This window comes from Epinephelus fuscoguttatus, linkage group LG19, assembly GCF_011397635.1.
Source record: "Epinephelus fuscoguttatus linkage group LG19, E.fuscoguttatus.final_Chr_v1".
NCBI classification, from domain to species: Eukaryota; Metazoa; Chordata; class Actinopteri; order Perciformes; family Serranidae; genus Epinephelus; species Epinephelus fuscoguttatus.
Window position 1 is genome coordinate 19,985,121 of NC_064770.1, and position 27,923 is coordinate 20,013,043.

The 27,923-nt window shown below is 42.6% G+C and overlaps 1 protein-coding gene across 1 annotated transcript; it reads left to right on the plus strand.

Annotated features, from left to right (window-relative positions):
- The first annotated feature begins 8,527 nt into the window (after positions 1–8,527).
- Positions 8,528–27,424, plus strand: ppap2d (phosphatidic acid phosphatase type 2D). Its single transcript, XM_049561859.1, has 6 exons — positions 8,528–8,735; positions 22,497–22,654; positions 22,820–23,106; positions 23,206–23,263; positions 25,518–25,694; positions 25,923–27,424. The coding sequence occupies exons 1-6, from the start codon at positions 8,528–8,530 to the stop codon at positions 26,025–26,027; spliced, it is 993 nt and encodes a 330-aa protein (XP_049417816.1). The 3' UTR covers positions 26,028–27,424.
- The last annotated feature ends 499 nt before the right edge of the window (positions 27,425–27,923 follow it).

The following is a 27,923-nucleotide window of genomic DNA, read 5'->3' on the forward strand; positions in this document are numbered from 1 at the left end:
ATGACCTAACTCCAACAGGAAGTGAGATATTTCCCTTTCAAAATAAGAGTTTTCCTCAAAAAAAAATTCCTTTAAAAATCAACTAGTCCGACACCGTTTATCGTATCGGCTTCAAACTCGCACACATTATTCTTCAACGTGTCCTTATCAATTATTGTGCGTAACTTTTTCAATCCTCGACTGGTTTGGATGTTATGACGCGTTTCAGGTGATGTGCGCCAAAACCTCCTGAGGATTTGTTGTGCCACCTAGACACACTAAAATGCCCGGTGCGACGGGTAGGAACCACTTAGAAAGACCAAACCAAAACTGTCTCGTTCGTCTCATACAGACCTACAAATGTCGCGCTGCAACCCCTGACCTAACTCCAACAGGAAGTGAGCTGTCGGTCTTTGAATGTAAGATGGCGTTTTTCACAAATTCTGTCGATCAAAAATTATTTGCTCCTACACCGTTTATCATAACTGCTTCAAACTTGCACAAATTACAGCTCTACCCCTGCTGAACATTACTTGTGAAGGACTTTGTCATAACTTGAACGGTTTGGATTTTAGAAGCGTTAGAAGGTGCAGGACACAACTCCTCATGATGATCTCTGGAAGAAAAGATGAGGGCCAACACACTGTAAACCTGTGATTAAGGTGACATTTTTCAGTCCATAGATATACAAGCTTTATAATGTTTGCGTTCAGAACAAATTTATCTATCTGGTGATGTTTTCAGATTGAAGATGGGACCCACGGTTTGGCATCTGGAAGCATTTGTTTGAGAAAGTTTCAAGCCATTCTGCTCTGTGTCTGAGCTGCATGCAGTCCTTAATTAGCATAACAAAGGCTTCACTCTGACAGTCTGTGTGTCAGAGTGAAGTGTGTATGTGTGGTCACACACACATGAGGTTTTAAATTACTTTAAAAATGACCTTAAAAGTATTTCCATGTATTTTATCAATTTTATGTCTCTGAACCCAAGAGACTGACCTGGAGGGTTGCAGTAAATCACCTCATTTCAAGTACAAGTCAGTAACAGTGTTACAAAGATCAGGAAAGAATATACATCTTTGAGGAAATGTTACATTCAACAACACAGTAGTCTCATCAAACACCTTTCTTTTGATGTAATTGACAGAAAAATTAAATGCTGTGTTTTGATGCATACAACATTATGTATACTTTGAAATCTGTAACTTTGTCTGCCACAAACAGGAAGTATGTGAACATGTGAGATATGTAAATATGTCAGCAAACACTCTCTCTCTCCCTCCCTGTCCCCCCCTCTCTCTCTCTCTCTCTCTCTCTCTCTCTCTCTCTCTCTCGTGTCCTGTTACTGCATGTCAGTAACTCGGCCTCTTCTTCAGAGCCTTTGTGCTCCACTGTCTTGCAGGTTAACTTCTATCACAAACTGTCAAAGTTTCATTCGGTCACATGGCTTATGTCTACAAATTGCAAAATATACGCTCACACCACCTTCATAAGAACCCTTTACAGTTTTTAAAATTGAGTTTGACTTATGATTCTGGCTATTGTAGTACAACATGTGGGAAGTATATATTAATATCTGATGGTATACATATGTGACAATAATCATATGTGTGTAATAACAGGAGAAGTATGGCACACACAGACAGACACAGACACACACACACACACACACACACACACACACCAGTCCCTATCCCCCCTCCCTCTCTCTCTCTCTCTCTCTCTCTCTCTCTCCCCCCTCTGTCCTCTTTCTCCCTCTCTGCATGTTGAGAACTCGGCCGTCTATGTCTGTCTGTCTGTGTTTCTCATACTTCTACTGTTATTATACACATATGATTAGTGTCACATATGTATACAATCAGATATTAATTCAACATATTGTACTATAGTTGCCAGAATTATAATTATAATATTATTACTTTTATTAATGTTGTTGTAAGCTACATTATGTGCAATAAACATTTGGGAGCTGCTATGACAGATTGCCAGTCTGATCCTTGTGCACAGTGTTATTAAATCAAATAAATATAAAAACGACAGAGGTTTGATTTGAGCTGAGGATGAATTTGTGCAGTGTAATATTTGAACGTTAAGACAAAAGTGATGCTCAAAGAAATGACTGATCTGCAAAAATTCAGTAACTTAAGACAGTCCTGAGTAACAAAGAAATGTGCAGCAGGTTAACTTCTATCACAGCGGTGCCTGGCTGGTGACATGTGAGGTTGTGTTGCTGCTGTAGTGAAATGCCTCATGCTGATTTTGTTATCATTACTTATTAGTCAAACTGAGCTTGAAGTCACCTAATGACATGGTCATTAATTAGCATAACAATGGCTTCACTCTGACAGACACAAGCCTGTGTGTGTGTTTGTGTGTGTGATGTTATTTGAATGTAAGGTGACGTTTTTCACAAATTCTGTCGATCAAAAATGATTTGCTCCTACACCGTTTATCATAACTGCTTCAAACTTGCACAAATTACAGCTCTACCCCTGCTGAACATTACTTGTGAAGGACTTTGTCATAACTTGAACAGTTTGGATTTAAGAAGCGTTAGAAGGTGCAGGACACAACTCCTCATGATGATCTCTGGAAGAAAAGATGAGGGCCAACACATTGTAAACTTGTGATTAAGGTGACATTTTCAGTCCATAGACATACAAGCTTTATATGTTTGTGTTCAGAACAAATTTATCTATCTGGTGATGCTTTCAGATTGAAGATGGGACCCACGGTTTGGAATCTGGAAGGATTTGTTTGAGAAAGTTTCAAGCCATTCTGCTCTGTGTGTGAGATGCAGCTCTCATCAATTAGCATAACAAAGGCTTCACTCTGACACACTGTCAGAGTGAAGTGTGTGGTCACACAGACATGACAGTATAACATTTACCAAACTCATTCCTAAAACTTTGTCATACATATGTGACAATAATCATATGTGTAACAGTAGAATTATGGCACACACAGACAGACACGGACACACAGAGACACACAGACAGAGAGACACCCACACACACACTCCACTCCCTTTTATTATACACATATGATTAGTGTCACATATGTATACAATCAGATATTAATTCAACATATTGTACACACACTCCACTCCCTGCCCCCCCCCCCTCTTTCTCTGTCTCTCTCTCTCTCCCCCCTCTGTCCTCTTTCTCCCTTTTCTCCCTTTCTGCATGTCTAACTCGGTCGTCTATGTCTGTGTGTGTTATACTTCTACTGTTATTATACACATATGATTATTGTCACATATGTATACTATCAGATATTAATTCAACATATTGTACCACAATTGCTAGAATTATAATTTTAATATTATTGCTTTCATTAATGTTGTTGTAAGCTACTGTCATGATCATCTCTCCTGCATCTCTCTCTGTCTCCCGTTCTGTCTCATGGGGTCCTGAGGATAGAGGGATGTTGTATGCTGTAAAGCTCTGTGAGGCAAATTGTGATTTGTGATATTGATTGATTGATTGATTGATATTTGTTTCTTGACTCAACAGCATTCAGTGACAGTATTTCAGTTACAGATGTAGTAAATTTAAAGACTCTGCAATGTTGCACCATTGCTCACTCAGAAATATTAACAAATAATTTGCAATATTAGGCTATAGGAATTATGTTCCATCAGTGTGACTAGTAACATCATTGATAGAGATTATTAGTCATTGATAGTACGTCTTTGAAGCGTCATAAAGATTTTTAAAATGTAAACAATAAGACCTACATATTATGAGCATTAAACATTTCAGAGCTGATCTGACAGACTGACAGTCTGGTCCTTGTGCACAGTGTTATTAAAACAAATAAATATAAAAACGACAGAGGTTTGATTTGATCATCACACATGTCAAAGTTTCATTAGGTCACATGGCTTATGTCTATAACTTTCAAAATATACGCTCACACCACCTTCATAAGAACCCTTTACAGTTTTTAAAATTGAGTTTGACTTATGATCCTGGCTATTGTGGTACAACATGTGGGAAGGATATATTAATATCTGATAGTATACATATGTGACAATAATCATATGTGTGTAATAACAGGAGAAGTATGGCACACACAGACAGACACGGACACACACAGAGACACACACACACACACACACACACACACACTCCACTCCCTGTCCCCCCTCTCTCTCTCTCTCTCTCTCTCTGTCTCTCTTTCTCCCCCCTCTCCCCTCTCTCTCCCTTCTCTCCCTCTCTGCATGTCACTAACTCTGCCGTACTGCATGTCAGTAGTATACATACCAAATATTCATTGTGGGTGTATGTATGAGAGAGAAAGACAGGGAGAGAGAGATAGACAGAGAGAGAGAGAGAGAGAGAGAGAGAGAGAGAGACATGGAGAAAAAAAATAATGTAACCTTAGAGCAACCTGCAGCTCATAATTTGCAAATTTTAGCGACACAATAACACTCACACACACACACACAAACACTCCACTCCCTCTCCCCGCTCTCTCTCTCTGTCTCTCTTTCTCCCCCCTCTCTCCTCTCTCTCCCTTCTCTCCCTCTCTGCTCGTCACTAACTGCCGTACTGTATATCAGTAACTCGGCCTCTTCTCCAGAGCCTTTGTGTTCCACTGTCTTGCAGGTTAACTTCTATCACAGCGGTGCCTGGATAGTATGGTGTGTGTGGTTGTGTTGCTGCTGTGGTGTCAAATGCGTCCTGCTGATTCTGTTATCATTAGTCATTAGTCAAACTGAACTTGAAGTGCCTGTGCTGTCACCTAAGTACGTGGTCATTAATTAGCATAACAATGGCTTCACTCTGACAGACACAGGCCTGTGTGTGTTTGTGTGTGTGTGTTGTTTGATCATCGCACATGTCAAAGTTTCATTAGGTCACATGGCTTAGGTCTGCAACTTGAGCTGTGGGACGACGGCGGGGGGCCGAGGTCCCTCCCAACGCTGCTTGCAGCTTTAATTCTCATTTAATATTTGCTTTCCACTACAATATCAAGTGTCTTTTTCAATTATCTAGGTATTTCACAGCAGCCCTATTATCCTAATGGCAGACGAATGTATAATTTGTTTTCTATTTTCTAAAAATCAAGGACATGAAAAGCTTTAAAGGGGAATTTCACCCATTTTCAAAAATCTTACATGTTATTCCTATGGTCTAAGACAGTACAAAATTCTCAGTAAACATAAACAACTATCTCCCAAGTCTCAAAGCTGTAGTGCTAAAACTCAAATTTGTGATGTCATAAAGCTCCTTTGGGTATAAAGAAGAAAGCAAGCATTCTGTGGGTCCACCAAATCAGGCTCCCAGTTACTGTCTATGTTGCAACTCCAGACTTTAAACCCTATGACATAAGAAGTTTGACACTTCCCTCTCTGGTTTCTGGCTTTGAGAGAGAGTAGCTCATGTTCACAAATATTGATTGAAATGTCCCAGGCAATGGAAATAATATAGGCTACTGGAATTCTTGATATAGGTTAGCTTTTAAGTTGCAGTGTGTAGGATTATTGGCAGATATTATACTGTATATATTATTCATTACTATGTTTTCTTTAGTTTATAATCACCTGCCAATAAGAATCACTGTGTATAAAGACAACTGGATACAGTGTTGGAGGCAGGGCGAATCAAGCCTTATGGCACCCAAGTGGCTAAGTTCCAGTTTAGTTCTCCGCTAACTTGATTGGGGGTAAAAAAAAAAATATTTAATTGTGTGGCTCTGTTACACTTTTGTTATGGATCTCATTCTCATAGTAAAGTGCAGGGATTGCAATGCTCAAAAAATGTATTATAGAAGTGCCTTTTTCAAAGTAATTCAATGGACACTGACGTTGTTATTCCATGTTTTGCCATTATGTAAAATTTTCTATATAGCCTGGTGCTTGTCCCAAAGGCTTGACCTACATACACAGCAAGTCCTCTTCCATGGAGTCCACCATGCTGTTCTACAGTAGCCCAGAGCAGACAAATCAATCCCTTGCTCTTGATAAGGCCGTTCACGTTTTCGCATCAGTCACTGTTGTTCTCCTACACGCTTGGCACCTGACTTGCAAACTCCATGAACAACACATTCTAACTCCGACCTGATCACATATCGATGCTTGGTCATGGACATTCCTACTTGAAAGGTACCCTGGGTGTGCTGGTTGTTGACGTTCTGGGACGCTGTGTCAAGTTCTGCTTCTTACACACATTGTCTTCTTTCAAAATATACTTTTATTTTCACAAGAAATTTACCATTTACATACAGTCTCTTTCAAAATAAATGCAGTAAATTGGTAAACTGTTCATGTTTTTTTTTTTGCCTTCAGCAGTTGGTGTTTGTTGGACCCATCCTTCCACCCCTCCCACCCAGCTGACTTGGACTTTCATGGCTTTAACTTTCATCTGTGTCCTGCTGCATTTCCCCCTGATGCCTTCAAGTGCCATGAAACTATAACAGCAACTGGCTACGTACCATGCCGATGTTAAAAGATGGCTTTTTAGTCAGTGTCTGACGCCACAAGTCTTTGCCCAAGCGCAGGATTTCAGCAACTTCGGAGTGAGACCGGGTTGCCATAGAAGTGCAGAAAACTGCAGGTCCTTGAATTGTCACTTGTGGCTGGCTCCAGAAGCCAGTAAATCCCCCATATTAAAATGTCTTTATTTAAAGCTTGCTTGCTTTATCTCTTGCTTTAAAGCAGAGATAAACATGTTTACAGTTTGGTACAAAAGACAGTTTTGGTTTCTTTAGCTAATTACTCTGTCCATTACAGCTGTCCAGGGAATTTTTTTTTTTTTAAACTCACCTGTTTATCAAGACTTTATTAAGGGTGGGCCACTTTGAGTGACAGGCTGTCTGCTGATCGTGCACTCAGCTTCCCTTGCTTCTCCACAGCACCAGCCTCTCCTCCAAATAAGGTAACTCTTGGCTCCAAAAGAACAAGATGGCGACAGCCAAAATGCCAAACTTGAGGCTTCAGAACAAGGATCCACAACCAATGGGTAACGTCACCGTAGCTACATCCATCAGTTTTACAGTTTATGTTGGTTCCTTGGCACATGGGAGAAGCTTCACTTCTGGAACCACACCACCAGATGTCACTAAATCCCACTCACTGGTCCTTTAAATGCAAATCAGAAACCCAGAGAAATTATATGTTAGTTTTTCTCTGTCCACTTCCATTTTACAGACCAAACAATAAACTAATCAATCAACAATGAAAATAATGGCCAGTTGCAGCCCTAATTCATGTGTGACAAACAACAACAACCACCACAGACAAATCGCTTCAAAACACTGAGGACATTCTGAGAAGCTGAAGCAGTTGTGCTTCAGTTTTACACCAGGTGGCAGGAAACCTCTTACCCACAGCTTTCTACACTCAGTGAGCAAGGCACCAGCTTGTTAATAACAACAACCAGCAGCTTATCACCAAGAAATCAAGAGGCATGTGTGGCTGATTGATTCATTTAAGAAATGTAATTTATGGGAACATGCATTTCATGAACTTACAATAAGCTTCCCAACGGAAAGACTATATCTTGTGGTCAGTTTGTGATTTGACTGTGTGTATGTGTGTGTCTGTGTGTGTGTGTAGGCTATAGGCTATTTGTCTGGTGCATTGGCAGACAGTCAAGCAGCTGCAGTCAATATTGTGGAAACATCTAATTGCCAGTGTTGCATGTATGAGGGCACATGGTAAGATACATTAAAAAAATAAATAAACGAAGGATAGTTGATGACTTTTTTGTCGGATAAAGTGCAATGAAACCACCAAAGAGTATACTACATTAATTGTTACATTAGACAGGCTGATATTAGGAAGACTGGCCTGTTGATTTGCTTTAGTTCTTTTCTGCAGGGTTTGTGCAAAGGAAAACAAAATCTCATTATGTGGGACGTGTCCACACATGGGTGGGACATATTAATAGGGCAAAAGACAACTCAGTGAAGAGGACCATGCATTGCCCAAAAGCTGTCAGGTCTGCTGGATCGAGCATGTTGCTGTGAGCTGCAGCTTCATCGTTACACATTAATTTTGTTGGCCTCTGCAGCTGCGTCAAGCTGAAGCGGCTACCACCGGAAGTAGCACTATTTTGCAACCAAAATAAAAGCATTACAGCGCTTAAACTTACAATGAGGCCTTTATTGTGAAAGTCTGAACCCAACATTGAGTTTCTCATTCGTCTTGTTTGACATAAACGTGAACACTGGTCTTGTTCGGGACGTTTTGAGGGCAGAGAGTACAACACGCTCCCTCTCAGAAGAAGTTGAGGTGTAACTGAGCTGAAGTTTAGTCGGATGTTTGCTTTCCATCTGATTTCCAAGTAGCCTCCATCTTTCTATGTTTTTGCTTGTTAATGCCAAACCTTTAACTTCACCTCACCCAGCGGTCGGTCGGTCGGTTAACCAGGGTCTGCGGCTGCTGTCAAACTTCCGTTGACATGGATTTGTTGCACCGACGACGGACGGACTGAGAAATTTGGGAATTAAAAAAATCATTCAGCAGCCACCTACGACAACACAGACTCACCTCAGATACTCTGTTTAACAAGTTGTCTTGGACTTCTTTAGGTAGAGACATGCAGAAGTTTATCTCCACCGGTACCCACGGCAACACGCTGCCCCGGGACGCGGAGCTCCAGCTGCGGTTATCTGACAGCGGAGGAGTCGGGGACGGGAAGGAGAATGGAGGTGGGAGGCATTTCCTCAGCCAACCTGAGGAGGAGAAATCATTTTGCACCAAGAGGAAGATGCTCGTCGGTTTGGATGTAATTTGTCTTTGTGTCGGTGAGAATATTTACATCTTTTAAATCAATATTTTGACTTAAGGCGAGCTTTTTTTGTGTTATCACTAAATAACAGCAGTTAAACTACCGTAACTCTTCTAAAAATGCACACAAGACCACTTTATAAGTCATTTTAAAGCTTTAAATTCACAATAATTCACTTTTTATATCTGTAAAGGCGCCACACACTTATGTCAGCATGTGTGTTGATTGCAGCATGTGTCAACACCACCTTAGCAGATCATATTAACTCTTTAGAGGTTATAAGGAGGTTGAGCAGAGTTGAAAAACACACAGCACGGGGATTTGTTGGAGTTAACGAAGCTGCAAAGCATTTTTCCAGAAGTCAAATGGAAACTGTTCAAACGGGCTGAGAAGTTTCAGCTCGTTCCCCTCGGTGCACGTGGGGGCAGGAGGGAAGGAGGGAGGGAGGGAGGTGGGGGCTCAGCTGGCAGGAGCAGAGTTGTCCCGGGAATTCATCAGTTCCCATGGTAACTTCCGAAGTTCCCGGGAGAAGAACGTGGGAATCGGGATAAAAACATGCGCGCGTTCTCGTGCCGAAAATTACCTCTGTTGACCGAGCTGTTTAGCCTCTCTCCCTGCAGTATTACTGGATGTCAGCTTCAAGTCCTTTACAGTGTTCAGCTGAGGGGCTGCGCAGGCTTATTATTAAACAAAATGTACCATCAGTTTTTACTGGGAGAATTAGAAACATCAGTAACGACATGTTGACAACAACTCAGAGGCCATGACCATAATAAAGGAGTGGTTAAAAGGAATTTCTCTATTACAGCAACGAATGCGTTCCACCTGTCAGTGGATTTGAAAAGCTAATTGTGACATGGCATGAGTGTATTATCATTAAGTAATCCATCAATCATTTTTTTTAACATGTTATTTTCCACGTTTAAACTAAAGACCAGACTTTCTAACACAGTATGATGACTTTTTGCCTATTTTGTGTAACCAGAAATCACAAAGCAAAGATTTTTAAGTTATAGAACAGGCTTGCTGATGTTTTTTATACTTGGTAAACAGTAAACAACAGAGGTGTAGACTTGAGGCACATGACGTGGACAGAAGACAGACTCACGTCACAAATTTGATGACTTTAGACCTGACTTGACAAAATCAAAAAAGGCCTGCAACTAAAGTTGGACTCATGACTTTAAATTGACTTAACCATTTTGACTTCAAACCACTTGATACCTTCCCCTAAGCTTACAAAGTACGCTATTTAAAAAAGAGTTCCGCAATTCATTTCCCTGAATCAACTAAAATAACGCTTTTCACTCGTAGCAAGTTGACACCAATCTCACACCTTCCAGTCAAGTTGCAAGAGAGAACCATGATGAGCTTACGTTACTGAGCGCCAGCTTGATATATAACACCAACTATTTTTGTTCCCATATAAAAACTACAGAGTGGTCAATAAGAAACAAATTGCAGTATGTAAAACATCAAAAATTACAGACAGATACGCATTTATGTCCAACAAACTTGTTTTTAACAAAGCATTCATGCTTTTTCTAAATGTCTTATATTATTTGTCTGTTTTGAAAATGGCATCACATTTGTGGAAAAGAAAAATTATGACTTATTTAGGACTCAAAACTCAAAGTTTAGGACTCAGGATGTGATTTGGGACTTGATGGCGAAGACTTGAAACTTACCTAGGACTTGGTCCCACTTGTGGTAAACATCATTGATGATAAAAATGGCCAGATTAATCACAGTAATCACTATCCATCATTTGAAGACATATAATAACAGAGACATCTGTGTGATAAGATTTGGTCAAGTCGTGTTTTGATTCATCACAGAGCAGCATAATCGTCACTATAGGATTAACACAGGTGTATGAATTGACGCTTAATATGGTCACAATCACCCTCGTTGTGCCAGTATAGTTAATAAATCACTGTAAAGGTAAGACTGAACTTTTCACTGGCAGAAAAAGTCTCCAAATCCTTTAGTCGCATAAATGTGGGAAGACCAACATAAACATTTTTTTAGCAGTTAAATTGTGTTATTAACATAAACATAGGCAGTTTTTAATGGTGTACTGTTCATGTTGTGCTTGGAAGAACTGATTCATGTGTTCGGTTCAGTCTAGCATCTGAAGTCTGGTGAACCTCTGCCGGATCTACCTGCTGTACTTGACTGTGATATTCATTCAAGAGTGAGATTGAATAATTTCATCAGTTTCATGTCGTCATCTCACATGACTACGATAGGGAACGAGCATCAGTGTTGCGTGTGTGTGTGTGGTTATTCGGACCGGCAACAAACACGAGAGAGGCGGAACCTGTCCAGGCAGACTGACAGGTCTCAGCCTCGTTGGCAGTTAAAGCATAGGAAGTAAGCTGGCGGAAAAACAACAGTGTGAGGCAGTTACTTTCGTTGCCGTGTTATTCTTAACCCCTGCAGGTATGCTATTAGCTGTTCCCTCCACACACTCCTCAGTAGCTTTATTTTGCGTGTAGGAAGTGGCAAGCAACTCACCATCAGTCAGCACAATGGAGGAAATGACCTCTCTCAGTTCTCCTCCTTAAGACGCACACTGGGCACGCCACTTTGCTTTCTCACAAAATTGCGTGCCTCGACCCCTCTTATCCCCTCTCTGACTAGATTACAACACTGACTGAGTCACTGAGCCTCACAGCTGAGAGGATTTAGAGAGTCACTTAGTCTTGTGACCAAATGTGTATTTCTAAAGTTAAAGGAGGTCACCTTCTTGCAGTGGATGAGACAAGTGCAGAAGTTTGGTTTGGTTTAATGGGCTGATTTTTTTCCACTTTAAATTCATGATTCTTCTTCTTTTGTAACTTTGATGTTTATTAAATTGTAGTTTGTGAGTACATCTAGATGTATCATTAAGTTATGACTTTTTTCATAATCGGAAAGATAGAGAAAGAGAACACAAACAAAAAGAGGTGAAAAACAGAAAACAGTCATGGTTACAAGTGTCCATTATTGAGGAAGACAACAAAAACACTTCTCTCACTTAAAGCAGATAGGTCAATTTTGCCATAGTATAAATCTTTCTTGTAAATGTATAACCATTGATCTGCAGTAGCAGGTTCAGTCTTGTACTAATTCAATGATATTGCCCTCTTGCTTGTGGTCAATAATATCTTGGTTAAGTATCTATCATTATCAATGACACAATTTATATGTCTGAGGTACATAACTTTGCAAATCCCAGAACTTCTTTCATTGTAACTCACATTTTTCCCCAAAAATATGTGTGTGGTTTGACTCTCTATCCATACATATCCACCAACATGTTGTGAACCAGTTGGTTTGTTCTTTATTTTAGGTGTAGTGAAGTAATGGGTTAGGGTGTTTTGCACATACTAAGCCAATTTCTGATTTTCAACATTAGAAAATGATAAGGTCTGAGAGGTTGAGATAAATAAAAAAAAAAAGTGCTTTAAAGTTTTAACAAGCAAAGTTAGACATCAGATGGGCTGACAAAAAATGACTCATCATCTCAGATCAGTAGCTGCAACACTTCCTGTGAAGTGGTTACGACACTACGCTTACTGAAATAACGATATAGTACAATACAACTTATTGTTACACTCTTTCTTACAGTTCTCATAAACTAGAAGATTACTTACAGATTCCCGGCTGTCTGACTCCGTCCTGCCTGTCTGCACTGTTAACCATCATGACAGCTATCAGCAGAAGCCTGACCTTGACTCATCTGCGGGCATTCGGCTGTGAATGCCATCACTTAGCGGAGATGAATTGGGCCCTTCATTAAGCTAAACCCTGTTATCTCTGACTAACCCAATTTTCCCTTAAAATGCCCTCATCAGATTCTTTGAGACGGCTGACCTGCAGGCATTATTCACCCTGTTAAAGGGGCTCATTCTCTACTGTAACTGTGGAATTTACCCCGAAGCATCCTATCCTCATTATGCTATCAGCTGAAGAGGGATTCCTCAGTGATCTGAGGTTTTCAGTCTCCTCATGTGTTGCAGTATTTACTTCACGTTTAAAGTGGCGCCATAAAGTCAGTATAATGTGGCTTTATGAATAAACTTTATTGTGTCTGTGTAATCCTGCGATATCGAGCACGTTCACCGAGGCTTTGACTCAGGTTACCTGCTCACACTCTTACTCATCACCGGACTTGCCTAACACTGTTGTACTCCGGTAATAAGGCAGTGTTGTTTATGGCGCTGTTCTGACATGCTCATGATGGATGATGCCCAGAGATGGATTGTTCTGGTTCAGCTCAGTGTCAGTACATTTAGCATAAGCCACAGAATGCAAGTGTTTGCTTGTGCATATAAGTGCGTGCATGCATTCCTGGTGGGACAGCAGGGGTTTGACCGGGACAGAGCTGACAGAATCTGCGCCCTGTGGCTGCATCTGAGACCGAGCGTCCAGCCACCCAGAGGTCAGGAGGTGTCGGGTGTTTGTCATATCTGCAGAGCATGCAGGAACAGGCCTCCCAGCCCGCATTGCTGCGTCCCTTCTGCACAGGTGGTCCTCACCCTGTCATCACCCTAATAAAGCCAGTTATTGCCGCTCTTAAGAGTAATTGGGGGATGATTGGAAATGGCACTTGGAAACCCAGTATTAGCTCATACGGCTTAGAGGAACATTATGCTTGCCACAAGGCTTGACCTCCTTGAAGAGGTTAATTGTGAAATTGTATTATACTTGACATATGCATAAAATTAGGCTGGGGTTAAAATACAAAAGAAAGACATTCTTCCACACTTAAAATGGCATAGATTTGTCTGTGTAAAACAGAAAGTGATTTCATTCTGTAAAAACAGAAGTAGTTTTTGGATACTGTTGAAAAAGAAAGTTGGAATCAGTTGATTACTGTTGTGTGCGAGTGTGTGTTTTTGTTCTAGACGTGAAGCAGCATGCCAGGACGAGAGGGCCGGTATCTACCTCAATGATCTGAGTTCTAAAAGTTCTCCCTCCCTCCAGCTTATCGCTCCTTTAGCCCCCTTTACATTTTCCCCCTCGTTTCTTCAGCCAAACTCTATTTTAAGACTGAAGGTGTTCCAGCATTGTAGCGACCGAGGTGTTTGAATGTGTGTGTTTTACGTCTGCATGTGTGTTTTGGGCGGGCGGCGGGTTTATGTTAGAGGATTCCTGGTGCTGTTCTTTTGGCAGAGAAAGCTGCCAAGTGAGTGAGACAGCGAGAAGCCAACACGTCACAGCATGTCGGTGTGTGTGTAGGGCCAGGAATATTAAATTGTCTCCTATGTGTGTGTGTATTTATGTGTGTGTGTGCCTGTGTGTAAAAGTGTGGGTGTGGGCATTTATGCGTCATTGTGGCTGCTAATGTGGACACCCTACTATAGCTGCCATGTGCGTGCTGTTTGTTGACAAATTTGCCGGTCCTGTTTTGCAGCGTGTTTCAGGCCCTGATCAAATGTGCTCGGAAAGTTATGGAACACACTGGCGTCACTCTGCGGCTGACAGATGGAGAGCCATTAAAAATGGCTCAGTCAAATCATTAGTCAGTGGAAGAAGTGATTTCGCTTACTCTCTCTCTCGTTAGTGTAATGCATCTTCTTCCCATTTGACAGCACTGCAGAGGTTCAGGAATCCATTAGCTGCACCCTTCCTTAGACTCCTCAGACAGACTATATGGGCACATGTACTTTGCTGCCAATACGTCTTCCTTCACCCATTAGCACACCAGAGACGGCTGAGGCCTTGGAAATGTCTCAGGTGCCTAAGGGCTGAGGGGCAAGTGAGAGCCTGAATGAGTGAACAGCCTCAGGGTTGGAGAGCAGAGTAAGGCGTGGAGGGAGTTGAGGATCTACAGTAGGGGTCAGAGGTCAGAACCAGGGGCGCCTGAGGGATCTTATCTACAGCTGTCTGTTTATGTCTTAGTGAGGAAGTAGCACTGAGAAGGATAGACAGTTTGGATTGTAAATAGCTTCAAATGTACTTTTAATGAGGCAGCTGCAATTTCCTCCTCGATGACAGTTCCATAAGTGCCCAGGGTGGTCCATAGGTATTAGCCCTAATGAGTGAACAAAGATGTGTATAGTATTCTAAACCTCAGTGCTCATTAGCTGCAATGGGTTTGGAGAGGCTTACCATCGAAGTATCTACCTGTATCTGAGTACAGCCTGTTGCCCCGCCTTTGCGTCTTTCAGAATTAATGACTTGTCTTTCTCTGTCTGTCCCCCCATAAGGAGACTTAGACAGCCCCCCTTGGCGCCATGGCATGGTTACCCATCATCAGGACCATTTTATCATTGTGTCACATCTCACCTGCCAGAGCCTTCCTTCCCTTCATCCTCTCAGGCGTCGCTCTGAAGTCGTTCCAACAGCATGTTCCCCTGTTATCCAAAACACACCGGCAAAACAGCCCTGCAGCCCTCAACTCTTGCCATACATACAGCACCACAGCAATGAGGCTGCTCTGTGCCAAATACCTCCCCGGCAGTCTCAACCACAACCCCGTGTCGCTCTCACATTGCAGACTGCCAGCCATCAGCTCTCTGCGCACGCCCTTACCTTCTCACCGCAAAAACCACCAGAGAGCTCCTTTAAAGTTTCCAAGGTACATACCAGAGCGGCGGGTCCTTTATGTTCCTGCTGAATCAGACAGGCAGACACACAGCCCACTTCAGGCCTCACCACTCTTGCCCTGAACTCCAAAGCAGGGCTCCAGGAAGCAGGTCAGTGAAGTGTGGAGAGAACAGAAGCAGCTGTGGGAAGCATGTCTCCACCGGCCAGCTGAAACAGTAACAGAGAAAAGGGGGCAAGCAGGAGCTCTCCTGGTGCGCTGGTGGAAGTTAAAGCAATATAAAGACAGTCAGAACCACCTTGCTCACAAGAAACATTGTATTTTAGTTTACGTGCACTTTCATGTTTGATCTCACACATCAAAAGCTTCATAAATATCAGCATTGTCAGCTAGTGATGTGCTTTCAGCCATCTCGCTGTTTCTTTCAGGGCCTTGGGATAATGTGCCATGGTAAATTAAGAAGTAGGTATTTACTTAAAGAGGCTGTGTGGAGTCCAGCGGCAGGAGATGCTGATGATAGCAGATGGTTAACAAAAGATCCAAGACTGCTGTGGCTCCTCAATCCCTCTTTGTTCCTCGCTGATTTTTCCTTTGTGCCACCATCAGGGCAGACAAAACAGACGAGTCTCTCAGAACAATCCAGCCAATTACTGGAAAAAGACATGGGTGTGTGTCAGTGCAGGGGGCCACCACACACACCCTTATTCCACCTCTCCACTACCTTGATTGGGCCACCATGGATGAACAGGAAGAACCACCTTGTAGGAAACTAACATACATGCACAGCATTTAATTGGGTTTGTGGCAGTTTATGGTTGCCAATCATAATCACAGCCTTAGTGCAGATGACTTCACCTCCTGTTTAAGTGTTACCTGCCCAGCAGTACAACAGTCTCTGTGTTCTTTTGTGTGCTTGAGCCTGTGTGATGGTGTATAGCTACAGTCTCTTCCTGTCTGCCTCTTCAAACAAAGACTTTTTTATATCAGGTAAAACAAAAAAGACCGGGCTTTACCCTCAGAGTACCTGACTCAAACTGAATAGTGATTAGATGAAAGAACAGATCAAGGCGAGCGCACGCAGACAGCTTTGTGCAGTTAAAGTCATTATTGCACAAATAATTGTACGAGCCCACCCAGCCCAACTGGAAACTGCTATTTATGAGCGTGTTAGGCAGGCCGTCACGCTGCTCCTTGTAATGTCGTTACCAGGGATTATCATGCTCCCAAAGATTCAAATTACGACACTTCAGGGTTCAGTTCACCAGCTTACTATTTTTTGCAAGGTTGACTTGAAGGTAAACAAGCAGCTTAAAATTTTGCTGGGAAACATTGGCACATGCAAGCTGGTGAGGGGCCCAGCGAGGGTGGACCACCCCTGAAGGGAGCTGTAGCAGCAAGCTGGGCCACAGCCCAGGCTCAGCCTCGTCCTACACTGCAGGCCAAATGGACCTGTGTTGACAGGTCACCAATCGTCTGTCCTCGTATCAAAGGGCAAATGTAGAACGAGGCCTGCACAGTCAAACATTATTGAGTGTGGTGAAGCAGATGGTCATTAGATATAGCTTTAGGCTAAGTGTCATGCTAATCTATGAGGATGCCCAGGCTGTTTGTCAGACAACCAGCAGCATCCACAGCAGCTCATTTGGTTTTGTGAGGCTGTTTGCCTCAGTCCATGTTTTTAAGGCTTGTTTGGCTCTTGCATGGTTTGTTTGGTTGATTAGGTTTTTGTCAAGGTGCTGGTGGGTTTTTTGGCGGTTTGTTTGGTTGTGTGTTAGTTTATGTGGCTTTGGGTTTGGTTTGTTTGCATCCCAGTGTGGTTTTTATGTGTGTGTGAGTGTAGTTAAGTCCGTATGTGTGTTGGGGATATTCTGCTGGTTGACGTGGGGTCGTGTTTACAGAGCGGGTCCCAGCAGAGCCCAGATCTCTGACCCTCACATTCCAGAACCACCACTAATCGCCTCCGTCTGCTGTTTTCTGTAGAGAAACCCTCACCGCATCTCTCTTGGCTCTGTCTCTCCAGTTTTCTCTCACCCCAGTATTATTGCCCTCACCCCCATTTGTCAATTTTCTAGCCTCCTGGCCATGTTTTTTAGCCTAGTTTTTAGTTTGATGCTGTATCGATCAGCAGATGTTTAGCAGTACAACCGTAAAGCATGTCAATAAATAACCATCATCTGCCCTATTTTTTCTTTTTTCCCCCTACTCTGTCTTTAATCACTTTCTCCATAGGTTTTTTTTTTATTTCTTGCTTTTGGTTGTTGTTGTTCTCTCACAGTGAGCTCATTCTGGGCTGTGGTCATAGATGTGTAAATTAGAACCAGAAGAGTTTCTCAGAGTGAGGCACATATCCCCTCTGCTCTCATTCCTCCTCTTCCCCTCCCTCCCTCCCTCCTTTCTTTCTTTCTGTCCCTTTTGACTATTTGAAAGCATTCCTGCTTTGAGTGTCAGGCCCAGCGAGCAGCACATTTTGGCCTGGCTGTGTGAGCCGACCCGCTCCTCCAACTCCTTTTGGGTCCCCTCGCAGGCCTTCCTGGCCTGGCTCTCTTTTTGAGCATGTCTTGGCCAGGTGCAGAGATTTGCTCACAGCTGCCTGACAGATGATGTGAGGGTCTCTGGAGTGTTTTCGTGTCTTGTTGTGAAAACAGTTTTAAAGTAGTTGTGAAGCACAGAGGTTGACTGTGACACAGGAGCTTGTAATTTGTATAAGACTGTGCAAATACTGAATAGCTTAGCATATGGTTTCTAGCACTCTGTTTTTATGTATTGTACAGAACTGAGGATTTGTGGCCCAACTCAGGTTGAAGTAAATTTATTTTATTGAGAAGCTTAGCGAGCAGCTTTGCCACATTGGAGTGATCTTTGGTGCATGGCCATTAGTGCAGACTGTGTCCATGGACTTCATGCAAAAACTGGGGAGAACAACAGCCATCAGCTCTGGCAGGTCATAAAATATGCTGCTATCTGGCTCAGCACTTCAGGTTCCCATTAGGCCTCCATATGTATTGAAAATGATCCCTTAAAAGTCCTTGTTTCTTCTGAAACCACAGAGTGGCCTTAATGGAGGATCTGTCCATTACCTCTCCGCCAGTGCAGCAAAAATATTGATTATTGAGAGAGGACTGTCCATATTGTGGAATGTGATGAGGACGCAGAGAAAGCCTGTTAATGGATTGTATGGAAAGCAATATTTGCCACAAAGTTGACCTCTTTACATCTGAAGTAGCTCATTTATGGCAGAATAAATGTAAAACGCTGTACTTTATGTTGAAACATTTGAGCACACAAAGAACACCCCATGTGTAAAACCTGCGTTGTCCACATTTGGGCATAAAAAAGCTGCTTTACTTATTGTATCCTTTGAAGTACTTGTGATTGCATGGTCAGTAAATTCAAATCGTCAACCCCCAATCAAAGGTTGACGTGTCATTAATAAGGTTTTCATATTAGGTACGATTGATTTATACTGCTCAACCTTTACATTAGAAATATTGATACAGACCCGAGTTTACTTGTGTCATTATCTACGTGTCACAATGTAGTAAGCGCCAATTGCAGGATTTCAATGGAATCGACCTTCGTATCATGCGTTCTATGGTTTATTTTTAGGAGACAATTTCAAGAATGACCTTCCCAGGGCGTCGGTGGCTTAGTGGTAGAGCAGGCGCCCCATGTACAAGGCTGTTGCCGCAGCAGCCCGGGTTCGAGTCCAGCCTGTGGCCCTTTGCTGCATGTCATCGCCTCTCTCTCTCCCCCTTTCACACTTAACTGTCCTGTCCATTACATAAAAAAAAAAAAAAAAAAAAAGAATGACTTTCTCACCTGCCCTCCTTCTTTATCACCCATGGCCATGAAGTTCAGAAGATGAGATAGGCATGTGCTGTGCACATATGCGGGTTTTGAAACAGAGCGGAGGCGTTGAGAAATGTGTTTGCAACTCGCCAGCAGCTAAATGCGATAAATAGCAGTCCACTTACATGTTTTGGGCCAGTTGGTTTTCACACCTGATGCAAACAGTACCCTACTTTTTTGAATACCTTTTTAAGTGGACCCAAGCATGGACCGGCATACAGCGTGTTCACACTAATCAAATGAACTGGACTTTGTGGTCAAGTGTACTCACCTCCAGACCCAGGTCCCTGATTTGACAGTCACCTAAACTACAATAGTCATAACAATGCATTCTGATTATTTTGGCATCATCATGCTCACCTGCAGCACAATCATTCTTTTCTCCTGTTCTCATATACTCACATATTAAGCAACACGTGTACACATTAACACATTGAAAAGTGTATTGCATTATCGCCAAATAAAAAAAATCTACACCCACTCAGTCTGAACCAGAGATGAACCAGACCACACCTCTGCAGGTCTCCACCAAGGTATGATACACACTGATAAAAGGATTATGATTAGGAGATTACAGGATGAGTGTGCATTTTTATGCAGGTGGCAGAAAAATACCAGGAAACCTTTATACAGGAAATTCATTGTTAAATAGACAAGAAAAAAATTTCCTTAAGTATTTATCTAATACTCCAACAATCTAAGCTAATATTGACTTATCAGATTACCTCAAGGAGGAAGTTTTCTGTAACATGACTGTTCCTAAAAACGTGCAGTCTGACATTAAAGGGAAACTTCGGTATTTATTAACCTGGGTCCTATTTTCTCATGTTTGTGTCTAAGTGACTAATGGAGACTGTTATTTGAAATTGAATGAAAGCACTGTAGCTGACAGCAGGGAAGCAGGCTGCAGTGCAACCACTTGGGGCATTTGGCACCATCTATTTACATCCACTAAAAATGCACGTTTTTGCCACTGTCAGGCTCATATTGTTACTATAATGGTCTGACAGTGTTATGGAAAGGACCTTACAGAGAAATTAAATGTTCTTATCTTACCTTTCATTGACCTGATCTGTTTGTTAGTGTTTGTAACCACGTTTCGCTAAAGGAGAAGTAACAAACAATAAAAGCGTTTTCTGTATGGTCCTTAACGTAATGTTATCAGACACTTCTAATAACAATTCGAGCCCAACAGTGGCAAACACACTGGGCCAGTTTGAAAATTAGTTGTCTCCATTAGTCAATTGGATACAAAATCATGGCAAAAAAGGGTCCAGGTTGAAAAATAGTTTTCCCTTTAGAAGGCCTTTAGGTAAAATGTAATTTATACAACACCGTTACTAACTATTGTGGCAACAGTGTCCACAAAATTACACACATTACACATTATTAGAGTCTTAAAATATATTTGACTACAGAACTAATAGCAGGATAATTTCAATGGTTTGCATTAGATAATTTCCCTTTGTGTTTTGTTGTATTTTAGGTAGCCTTGTGTAACATCTTGGCCAAGGGATAAAAGCATTTCGGCTAATTATGGGATTTGTATACCATGTGTATTTATTAATCTGCACACTTCTTAAATAAAACTAAACAGTGATAAAAGTGATAACCACATGGTTTCACAAGATTCAACTGACTATTTTTAGAAAAGCAGGAATTCTGATCAGACAACACCAGAACTTAAAAATAAATGATAAAAAGATCCATTATGATTAAGTATTTTGTCTATAACTACAACTCATGTATGTGACCTGTATGCGCATGTGTGTGTTGCGTAAGGTACCTTTATGCAGTATGGTGGTGAGTGTGAGGAGAAGCGTGTCGACGTGGCGTCTGAATGAGATGAGCAAGAGATCAGGGTCAGATGAGAGGTGTTTCCTATCTGTCTCTCTTTGTTGGCATCATGGCCGCTGCTATCTGCTTGCAACATGTTTCCCTCCCTCACTTTCTGACAAAGGCTGCCCTTAAATTAAGTGGAAGTGGGCTGGCTTTTATCTGTGTTTTGTCTTTCTTTCAGGGCAGCATGACTTTGACTACAGAGGTCACTAACACACAGTTTTGGCTACAGCATAACGTTTTAAATCGGCTATAGTCACACAGCAGTTAAGAGTTGCCTCCTCATGTCGTGTTTTCTGTGCTGATAGCCTCAGACCTATAAATTATTTCCTTGTTATCCTTTATCAGTTCATTGAAGGCAGGCTGAATGAGCAGTGTGACCGTATGGTTGTGATAGCAAACACACAGAATAATAAAACACTAAAACAAAACCGATGTGGACGAATCTTGAGAGTTGGCACAGCAGGTCAGGTATTCATTCCCTGCCCTTTGTCAGTTAATAATTGTCAATTTATCATGCTTCAGGACATGTTTGCATGCCATTGTTTGTGCGTTTGAGTGTGTGTTGTTCCTTTTGGCCTGATTCTGAATGTGTATCCTGTGCACTACACAGTCACGTAGTCTGAGAGATTCCCTGGCAGGAGCTGTGTTTTGGCCTGGGTGCGTTCCAGCCAACCAGCAGGCCTGGGATGACAGGAAGAGGCACAGAGGTTAATGATTAGTCCCATGTTCTCGCTGCATTCCATGGGGTGACAAGGGGACATGGGATATGGGACAGAGAACTGGAGCAGTCTTTCACAGGGCTATTGGTTATTAGTTTGAAGTACAGCACAGAACGAAAGCTGTGCGGCTCAGCTCCTGTTTCTGGGGATATGAACAAACTGTCTGGCTTTTTGTCATCAATAAAACGTTGCACAACTTTTTCTCAATGGACTTTCCCCATCCGGCTGTGTGGTTTGTTTGCTTAAGAGTGCCAGACCTTGACCCACTTTCACCTGACACGTCTTATAATTAGTGACCAACCAGGAAACGTAGTGAACACACACTGTATTTAGGACAATTAGATAGATTAGTAAAAGTCATCATGTTCCACCAGAACAAAGCACCATTGTGAAAAATACTTTGCTCTTCCTACAGAGGGTTTATTGTCCTCTTTGGCACACTGAAGTTTTTTTTTTTGTAACACACCCTCTAATATCTTCTTCCTCCTTCCTCATCTTAATTCCCCACTGTCATGCCCATCTCCTCATCTGTCTGTCTTTCTGTATCTGTCATCCTTTCTTCTCCCCGCTCCTCTGATGGAAGCAGCTATGTGTGGAATGCTTCATCCCCCCCGAAACCATGTCACCAGATGACTGATGTTCTTTAAAGCTGCTCCCTTCATGCTCCTGTCAGACATGAGAAGGCCCCCTTCATGTTAGCCGACTGTATCTCTGCATCTCGCGCTCTCTGCGACCGTTACTGCGCAGACCACATGCTCACAGATACTCATCAAGCCATCTTTTGTTTTGTCCGCCTCCCCTTCCCTTTATCTCCCCCACATCTCATCAGCCTCCATCCCCTTCTTCGCATGTGAATTGAAGGCAGTGACTCCGTACAGGCGAGGCTTCTTCTGCGGAGACTCCAGCATCACCTACCCCTTCAAGAAGAAAGAGGCCATCCCTGACAGCCTGCTTATCGGTGGTGGTATTGTCATCACTGGCCTAACGGTAAGACAGGAATAGCTGTTCTGGCACTGTTAAAGTCACTTTGATGTAATGGAGCGTGTGTTTGTTTTAAAACTAAAACAAATATACTTTCACTGTTCAGGTATTTGTGCAGCCGTACTGTATGACTTATGTTAACCTGTTTCTCTTGTCTTGTTTCCTTCTCAGATTGCGCTAGGTGAGTGCTACCGGGTGCGTTTCCGAGGTGTACACTCGCGGGCGTTTATCCGAAACTGCTATGTGTCCTGCCTGTACAAGGAGCTAGGAAGCTTCCTATTTGGTTGCTGTGTGGGTCAGTCTCTCACCAACATGGCCAAGCTAAGCGTGGGACGCCTGCGACCCAACTTCCTGTCTGTCTGCAACATCACCTACGCGTCCATCAACTGCACTCCGGGCAGCTACGTGCCCCAGGTGGACTGCAAGCGGTCTGATCAGAAGATGGTGGAGGAAGCGAGGTGTGTTTCAGCTCTGAAATTATATGTTTTGTTTACCAAGGGTGGCGTCACACAGCTAATGTGTAACCTGCGGCATGTTATATTGATCTTTTCTTTCAGGAAGTCTTTTTTTTCCGGCCATGCTTCCTTCGCAATGTACACCATGCTCTACTTGGCAGTAAGTCACATTTTCTTTTGAATACACACACACACACGAACACATCTGGAATGTGACCTTCATATTCACCTGAGTTTGTGTTGTATAATTACAGTATTCAGTGCTGTGTTTACAGCGCTGGGGGAATATAACAACTCTCAATTTCATTTCAGTTATTTGAGAAAACACCATTCACCAGAGGCCAAGAACACTGTGTGCAACTATTAGCTAGATAAGCTAATTAAACATGCGCAAACCAACACCAGCACATGTGCCGTTAAATATATTCACACTTCCTGATCGTGAGGGAGGAGATCTTTGAGAGCAGCAATTCTCTAAAGGCATCCTGCTCCAAGCTGAAAGAGCTGGTGAGACAGAGAGACAGGGAGGAGGGGAGGGAGAGGGGGGTGGGGGGGCGGGGGTGAGTAAGAGAATGAGGGAGAATGTTTTTCCACGGGGAACATGAATAGATGAAGAGGCTATGCAGACAGAGGAGGCCTTGTTGTGGGTCTCATTTAGAGGAGGGGGTGGAGGGCTGAATATGCCTGCTGAGAGATCGACAGGCTTCTTTCAGCAGGAGACACCCTCTCAACCCCCCCATCTCTTCATCTTTCTCTCACACTGCACTGCCCAGCAGTCATGGGTGCACTGAGGGAGAGAAATGACAGTTAGAGGGAGACAAAAGCACATTATTAACCATAAAATGTCCACATTCCTCCTGTATTACCCCTCATTAACCCTTAAATTACACTTCTAGTTAACTTATAAATATAGTGTATAGCTGTGATGAACAAAATGAAATGAGGACGTTGCTGTGCAAAATTCAAAGAGCACTTGCACACTATAGAAGTCCAAATAAAAAGCAGCTCCTCTCTTACCAGACAGAGACAAACAAGGATGAGTAGGGGGAGACTGAATAAGAGGAATAAAAGGCTAAAGTGCTGAAGGGAAGAAGTGGTTTGAGAAAAACAAGGGCCTCAGTGTTTGTTCCCGTTGTTTTTTCTCCTCTTCATATCTTCCACACACACACACTGCAGGCACAGACTCACAGCCTTGCATGCAAGTTTGCTGCTAGCTAGTGTTTCAGCAGACTGCAGACAACCTGGAGAGAGTGTGTCAAACCTGTAGCTACACGCCACCCGGACCGAGGCCAGCTGCTAGTGTTTAAAGCAGGAACTGTGACACCTGCTCTCAGCTGGGATAGGAGAGGGAGAGAGAGCACCCGGTGAGGGTCGGCCTCACCGTGGGAATGTAGGCCACGTGCTCCCAAGTGGTCGATGGGTCCAGACAGACCTCCAGCCTCCTCATAATGAAGCTAGCACCGCATCTGCATCGCGCTTGCTGTGACCCCATTTTCACCGACACAAACATCCATTCTGCACTGCAGCGCCGAGGCAGGAGATGAGGATGAACAAAAGGAGGAAATAGGGTTTAGATAGTGTTAATGGACTCGTGCCAGGCTTCTCTTTCCCCTGTGGGAAGCAGACTGAGTGGAGGTCCATGTTTCACTTTAAGGTCTCTGCCTGTGTTTAGAGAACTTGAATTATATGAGGTAGTTATCAGTTTATGATAGTGGGGCATACATCAAAGGGACAGTTAAGGTCCAAATCAAAACATATTTTCCCTCTTACCTGTCGTGCTATTTATAATGTAGACTGTTTTGGTGTGAGTTGTCATAGAGATGTCAGCCTTCTATTGAATATAATGGAACTAGTTGGCACTCGGCTTGTGGTGCTCAAAGCGCCAATCCGCAAGCCTTGTTGTGGAAGGAAGTGTGCATCTACTCATGGATATTAGGCTCATGCACAAGATGTAATGGCGTCCTCTTCAGAAGAGCTGTGATGTTTGCTAGCTGAGTGTGCTAGCAGTCGATGCACACTTCTCTCTGCGTGTAGAAAATAGTTCCTACATTAAACTGCTCACAACAAAGTCTATGGATTATCTTGAGTAAGCAGGTCATGATTTCTGAAAAGAGGCATTGCTGTTGAGATTTTTTTTTTTTTTTTTGGCGCTTTGAGCACCACAAGCCGAGTGCCATCTAGTTCCATTATATCCAAGAGAAGGCCGATACCTTTATGGCCAGTATCTCCAACGCTCTGCAACCAAAACAATCATGACTGATAAATAGCACTACAGGTTAGAGGAAAAATATGCATTTTTGATTTTTGGGTGAACTCTCCCTTTAATACACAAGCCCCCACGTGCATGTATTCACTTTAATGTGGTAATTATATAGTCAGTAGTGATAAAATAACAATATCTATGTTTCTTGCAGTTCTACCTGCAGGCGCGGTTGTCGTGGCGAGGAGCTCGACTGTTGCGCCCACTAATACAGTTCCTCTTAGTGATGATCGCCATCTACACCGGCCTGAGCCGCATCTCTGACTACCGTCACCACCCCACTGACGTCCTCACGGGCTTTATACAAGGAGGGCTCACTGCATACTGGGTGGTATGTTGAAAATCCCTGTTGTCTAAATAGTCTTGAATAACAGTTATCTCTGTCTTCACGGGATTTGTTTCCCCCTGCTCTCTGTTGAGCGAGTTAGCTTAAACAATAGGCTCTCTCCCTCAATTTCCTCACTCTGATCTCTCGTGGTGTTTATAAACAGCGGGTGATTGACAGTGTGTGTGGTCTGTGTATATTTCCTGACATGTTTTTTTGCGTCTGCGCCTGCAGGCCTTCTACATCTCCTCCATGTTTAAGCCCTGTGCCCGTCCAGACCTGTCTCCCACGAGCATGTCCCTGGAGAGCCCACTGTCCAGTCAGCAAACTGTCTGTTAGCAGGCACATGCAGTCATCCCAGGAATCAGAAGATGGACTGCAGAAAGACAGGGAGAACGTGAGACAGCACAGTGGAGGAGCGGAGAGAAGAGGTCGTTAATAAAGGGAATCACTCTAAGAGAAGGATACGATTAAAGAGTACAATCTAACACACGCTTGCTCGTCTGGGCATACTGATACATTCACACAATCTAATGTTCACACTCACACATGTGAAATACAAGAAGCACATTTGACTGTAAGTCAAACCCGTCCAGTGAAAAGAACTGCATAGCAATATTACAGATATTTTTTTATATATGAAAAAAAAAAATCTTTATTTTTCAAGAGGATTTTTAGAAGCTGCTAATGTTGATAGTTTTCTTCTGTGATGGAGGCATTATGGTCAGTGTGTTTAGTTAGCTTTCAGAGCAGAACTGGTCACTCTTTGGTCTTGGGTGAGAGTGGAGAGAACGCCAGCCTCCTTTTTGTTTTTGATCTTCTGCTCAGCTTGGAAAACATCGCCCTGCAGCTGTGAACTGAGACCATTAGACCTCAGATGTAAAGACAGCTCTGTGCCAAGTAATAAGGAACAAGCAGTGGCGTCAACATCTAACCATCTGTACCTTCTGATGTGCCGCTGCTTTAATCAGACTGCCCTGCATCACTATGACTAAACAATAACCTGTATGTAAGCAAAGAAAAAAAACAGTATTTGAGCTGTAATACAATGCTATCCCTCTTTTTGTGTAACCGAGGTGGTGACGGGGAGGAATCTGACCTTCCCCAAAACTACTACTTTTCTGTACTAACCACTTTGACTGTGTCTCAGAGGTGGAGGTTTGACTGAATTTTGTAACCGTAGACCTTTTGCCCCCCTGGACTCCAATCTCTGAGCTGCACCTTGATTTATGCCACTCTGACAGGAGGGCCGACGTGGCTGCGACCCCAGTGGCCCTCCTGCGCATCTTTATTAATAGCACTTGAACGTACATAATGGAACCTTCTAATTATAATCAATATTATATATTTTATCACAAGTTTGAATAATCAGTGTTTATTTTTGTTAATGTCAGACTTATACACTTTTTTTTTGTTCTTGAAATGATAATTATTCAAATTGAATGTAAATAGCTGTCATTTTATAAACCACAGAATTTCAAAAGTATTAGTTCCAGTTTTTGGACAGTTTTTACATGTTTATTAAGTGTTTGTATTTGTGTCAATCAGGTACGGAGAGTTACTATTGTATCTGTTGTAACTACTAGACTGAGCCACAGATATTATCAGAAAGCTATATTTTTTGTGTTCCCAGTTATTGTTATTTGTCCATTTTGTCTGTGAATGCCAGAAAAAGGCAGGAATAACCACTGTACTCAAAAAACCAAACCAATAAAATGAATGTTGAATGTTTTTAACTCCTCTATTATTTTTTTGTGTCAGCAAGATGAAACCAGACACACTTAACGTCAGCGTCACAATATTTATGCTGTCTCGGTTGTCTCTGGCTACTCACAAGCAGCAGAGTTGGTAAAGTAAGCTATTTAGTAAGTCGGTCAGCTCACAGCCATTATTTTTTTTAGAAACAGGATACTAGACTGTGTGAAGAAGTGAGGGAAATCTGCGCTGAAACAAAACGTAAACACTGAAATGATAAGTGATTTAACCTCTTGTTTGGTTTGGAGGCTTCTACTCCAGTGCTCTGCTAGTTTCTTTCTCTTCCCGTCTCTCCTTCACACCCATCCTCGCTTTGCCCCTTCCCTGCTCTCAGTCCTTTTTGAGTGCAGTGGAGCATGATGGGGTGTTTCAGAGGGTCATGCTACCATGGAGATGCTTAGCCAGATACAGATTTGGGCGTCTGAGGCAGTTTTCTTTCATTTCTTTTCTTCTCTCTCCGATCCACTTCCAGGCTGAGGG

Coding starts and splice junctions, on each gene's coding strand:
- ppap2d (XM_049561859.1), top strand. CDS start 8,528: ATGCAGAAGTTTATCTCCACCGGTACCCACGGCAACACGCTGCCCCGG. Junction 23,264..25,517: donor ACACCATGCTCTACTTGGCA/GTAAGTCACATT, acceptor TGTTTCTTGCAG/TTCTACCTGCAGGCGCGGTT. Junction 25,695..25,922: donor GGCTCACTGCATACTGGGTG/GTATGTTGAAAA, acceptor CTGCGCCTGCAG/GCCTTCTACATCTCCTCCAT.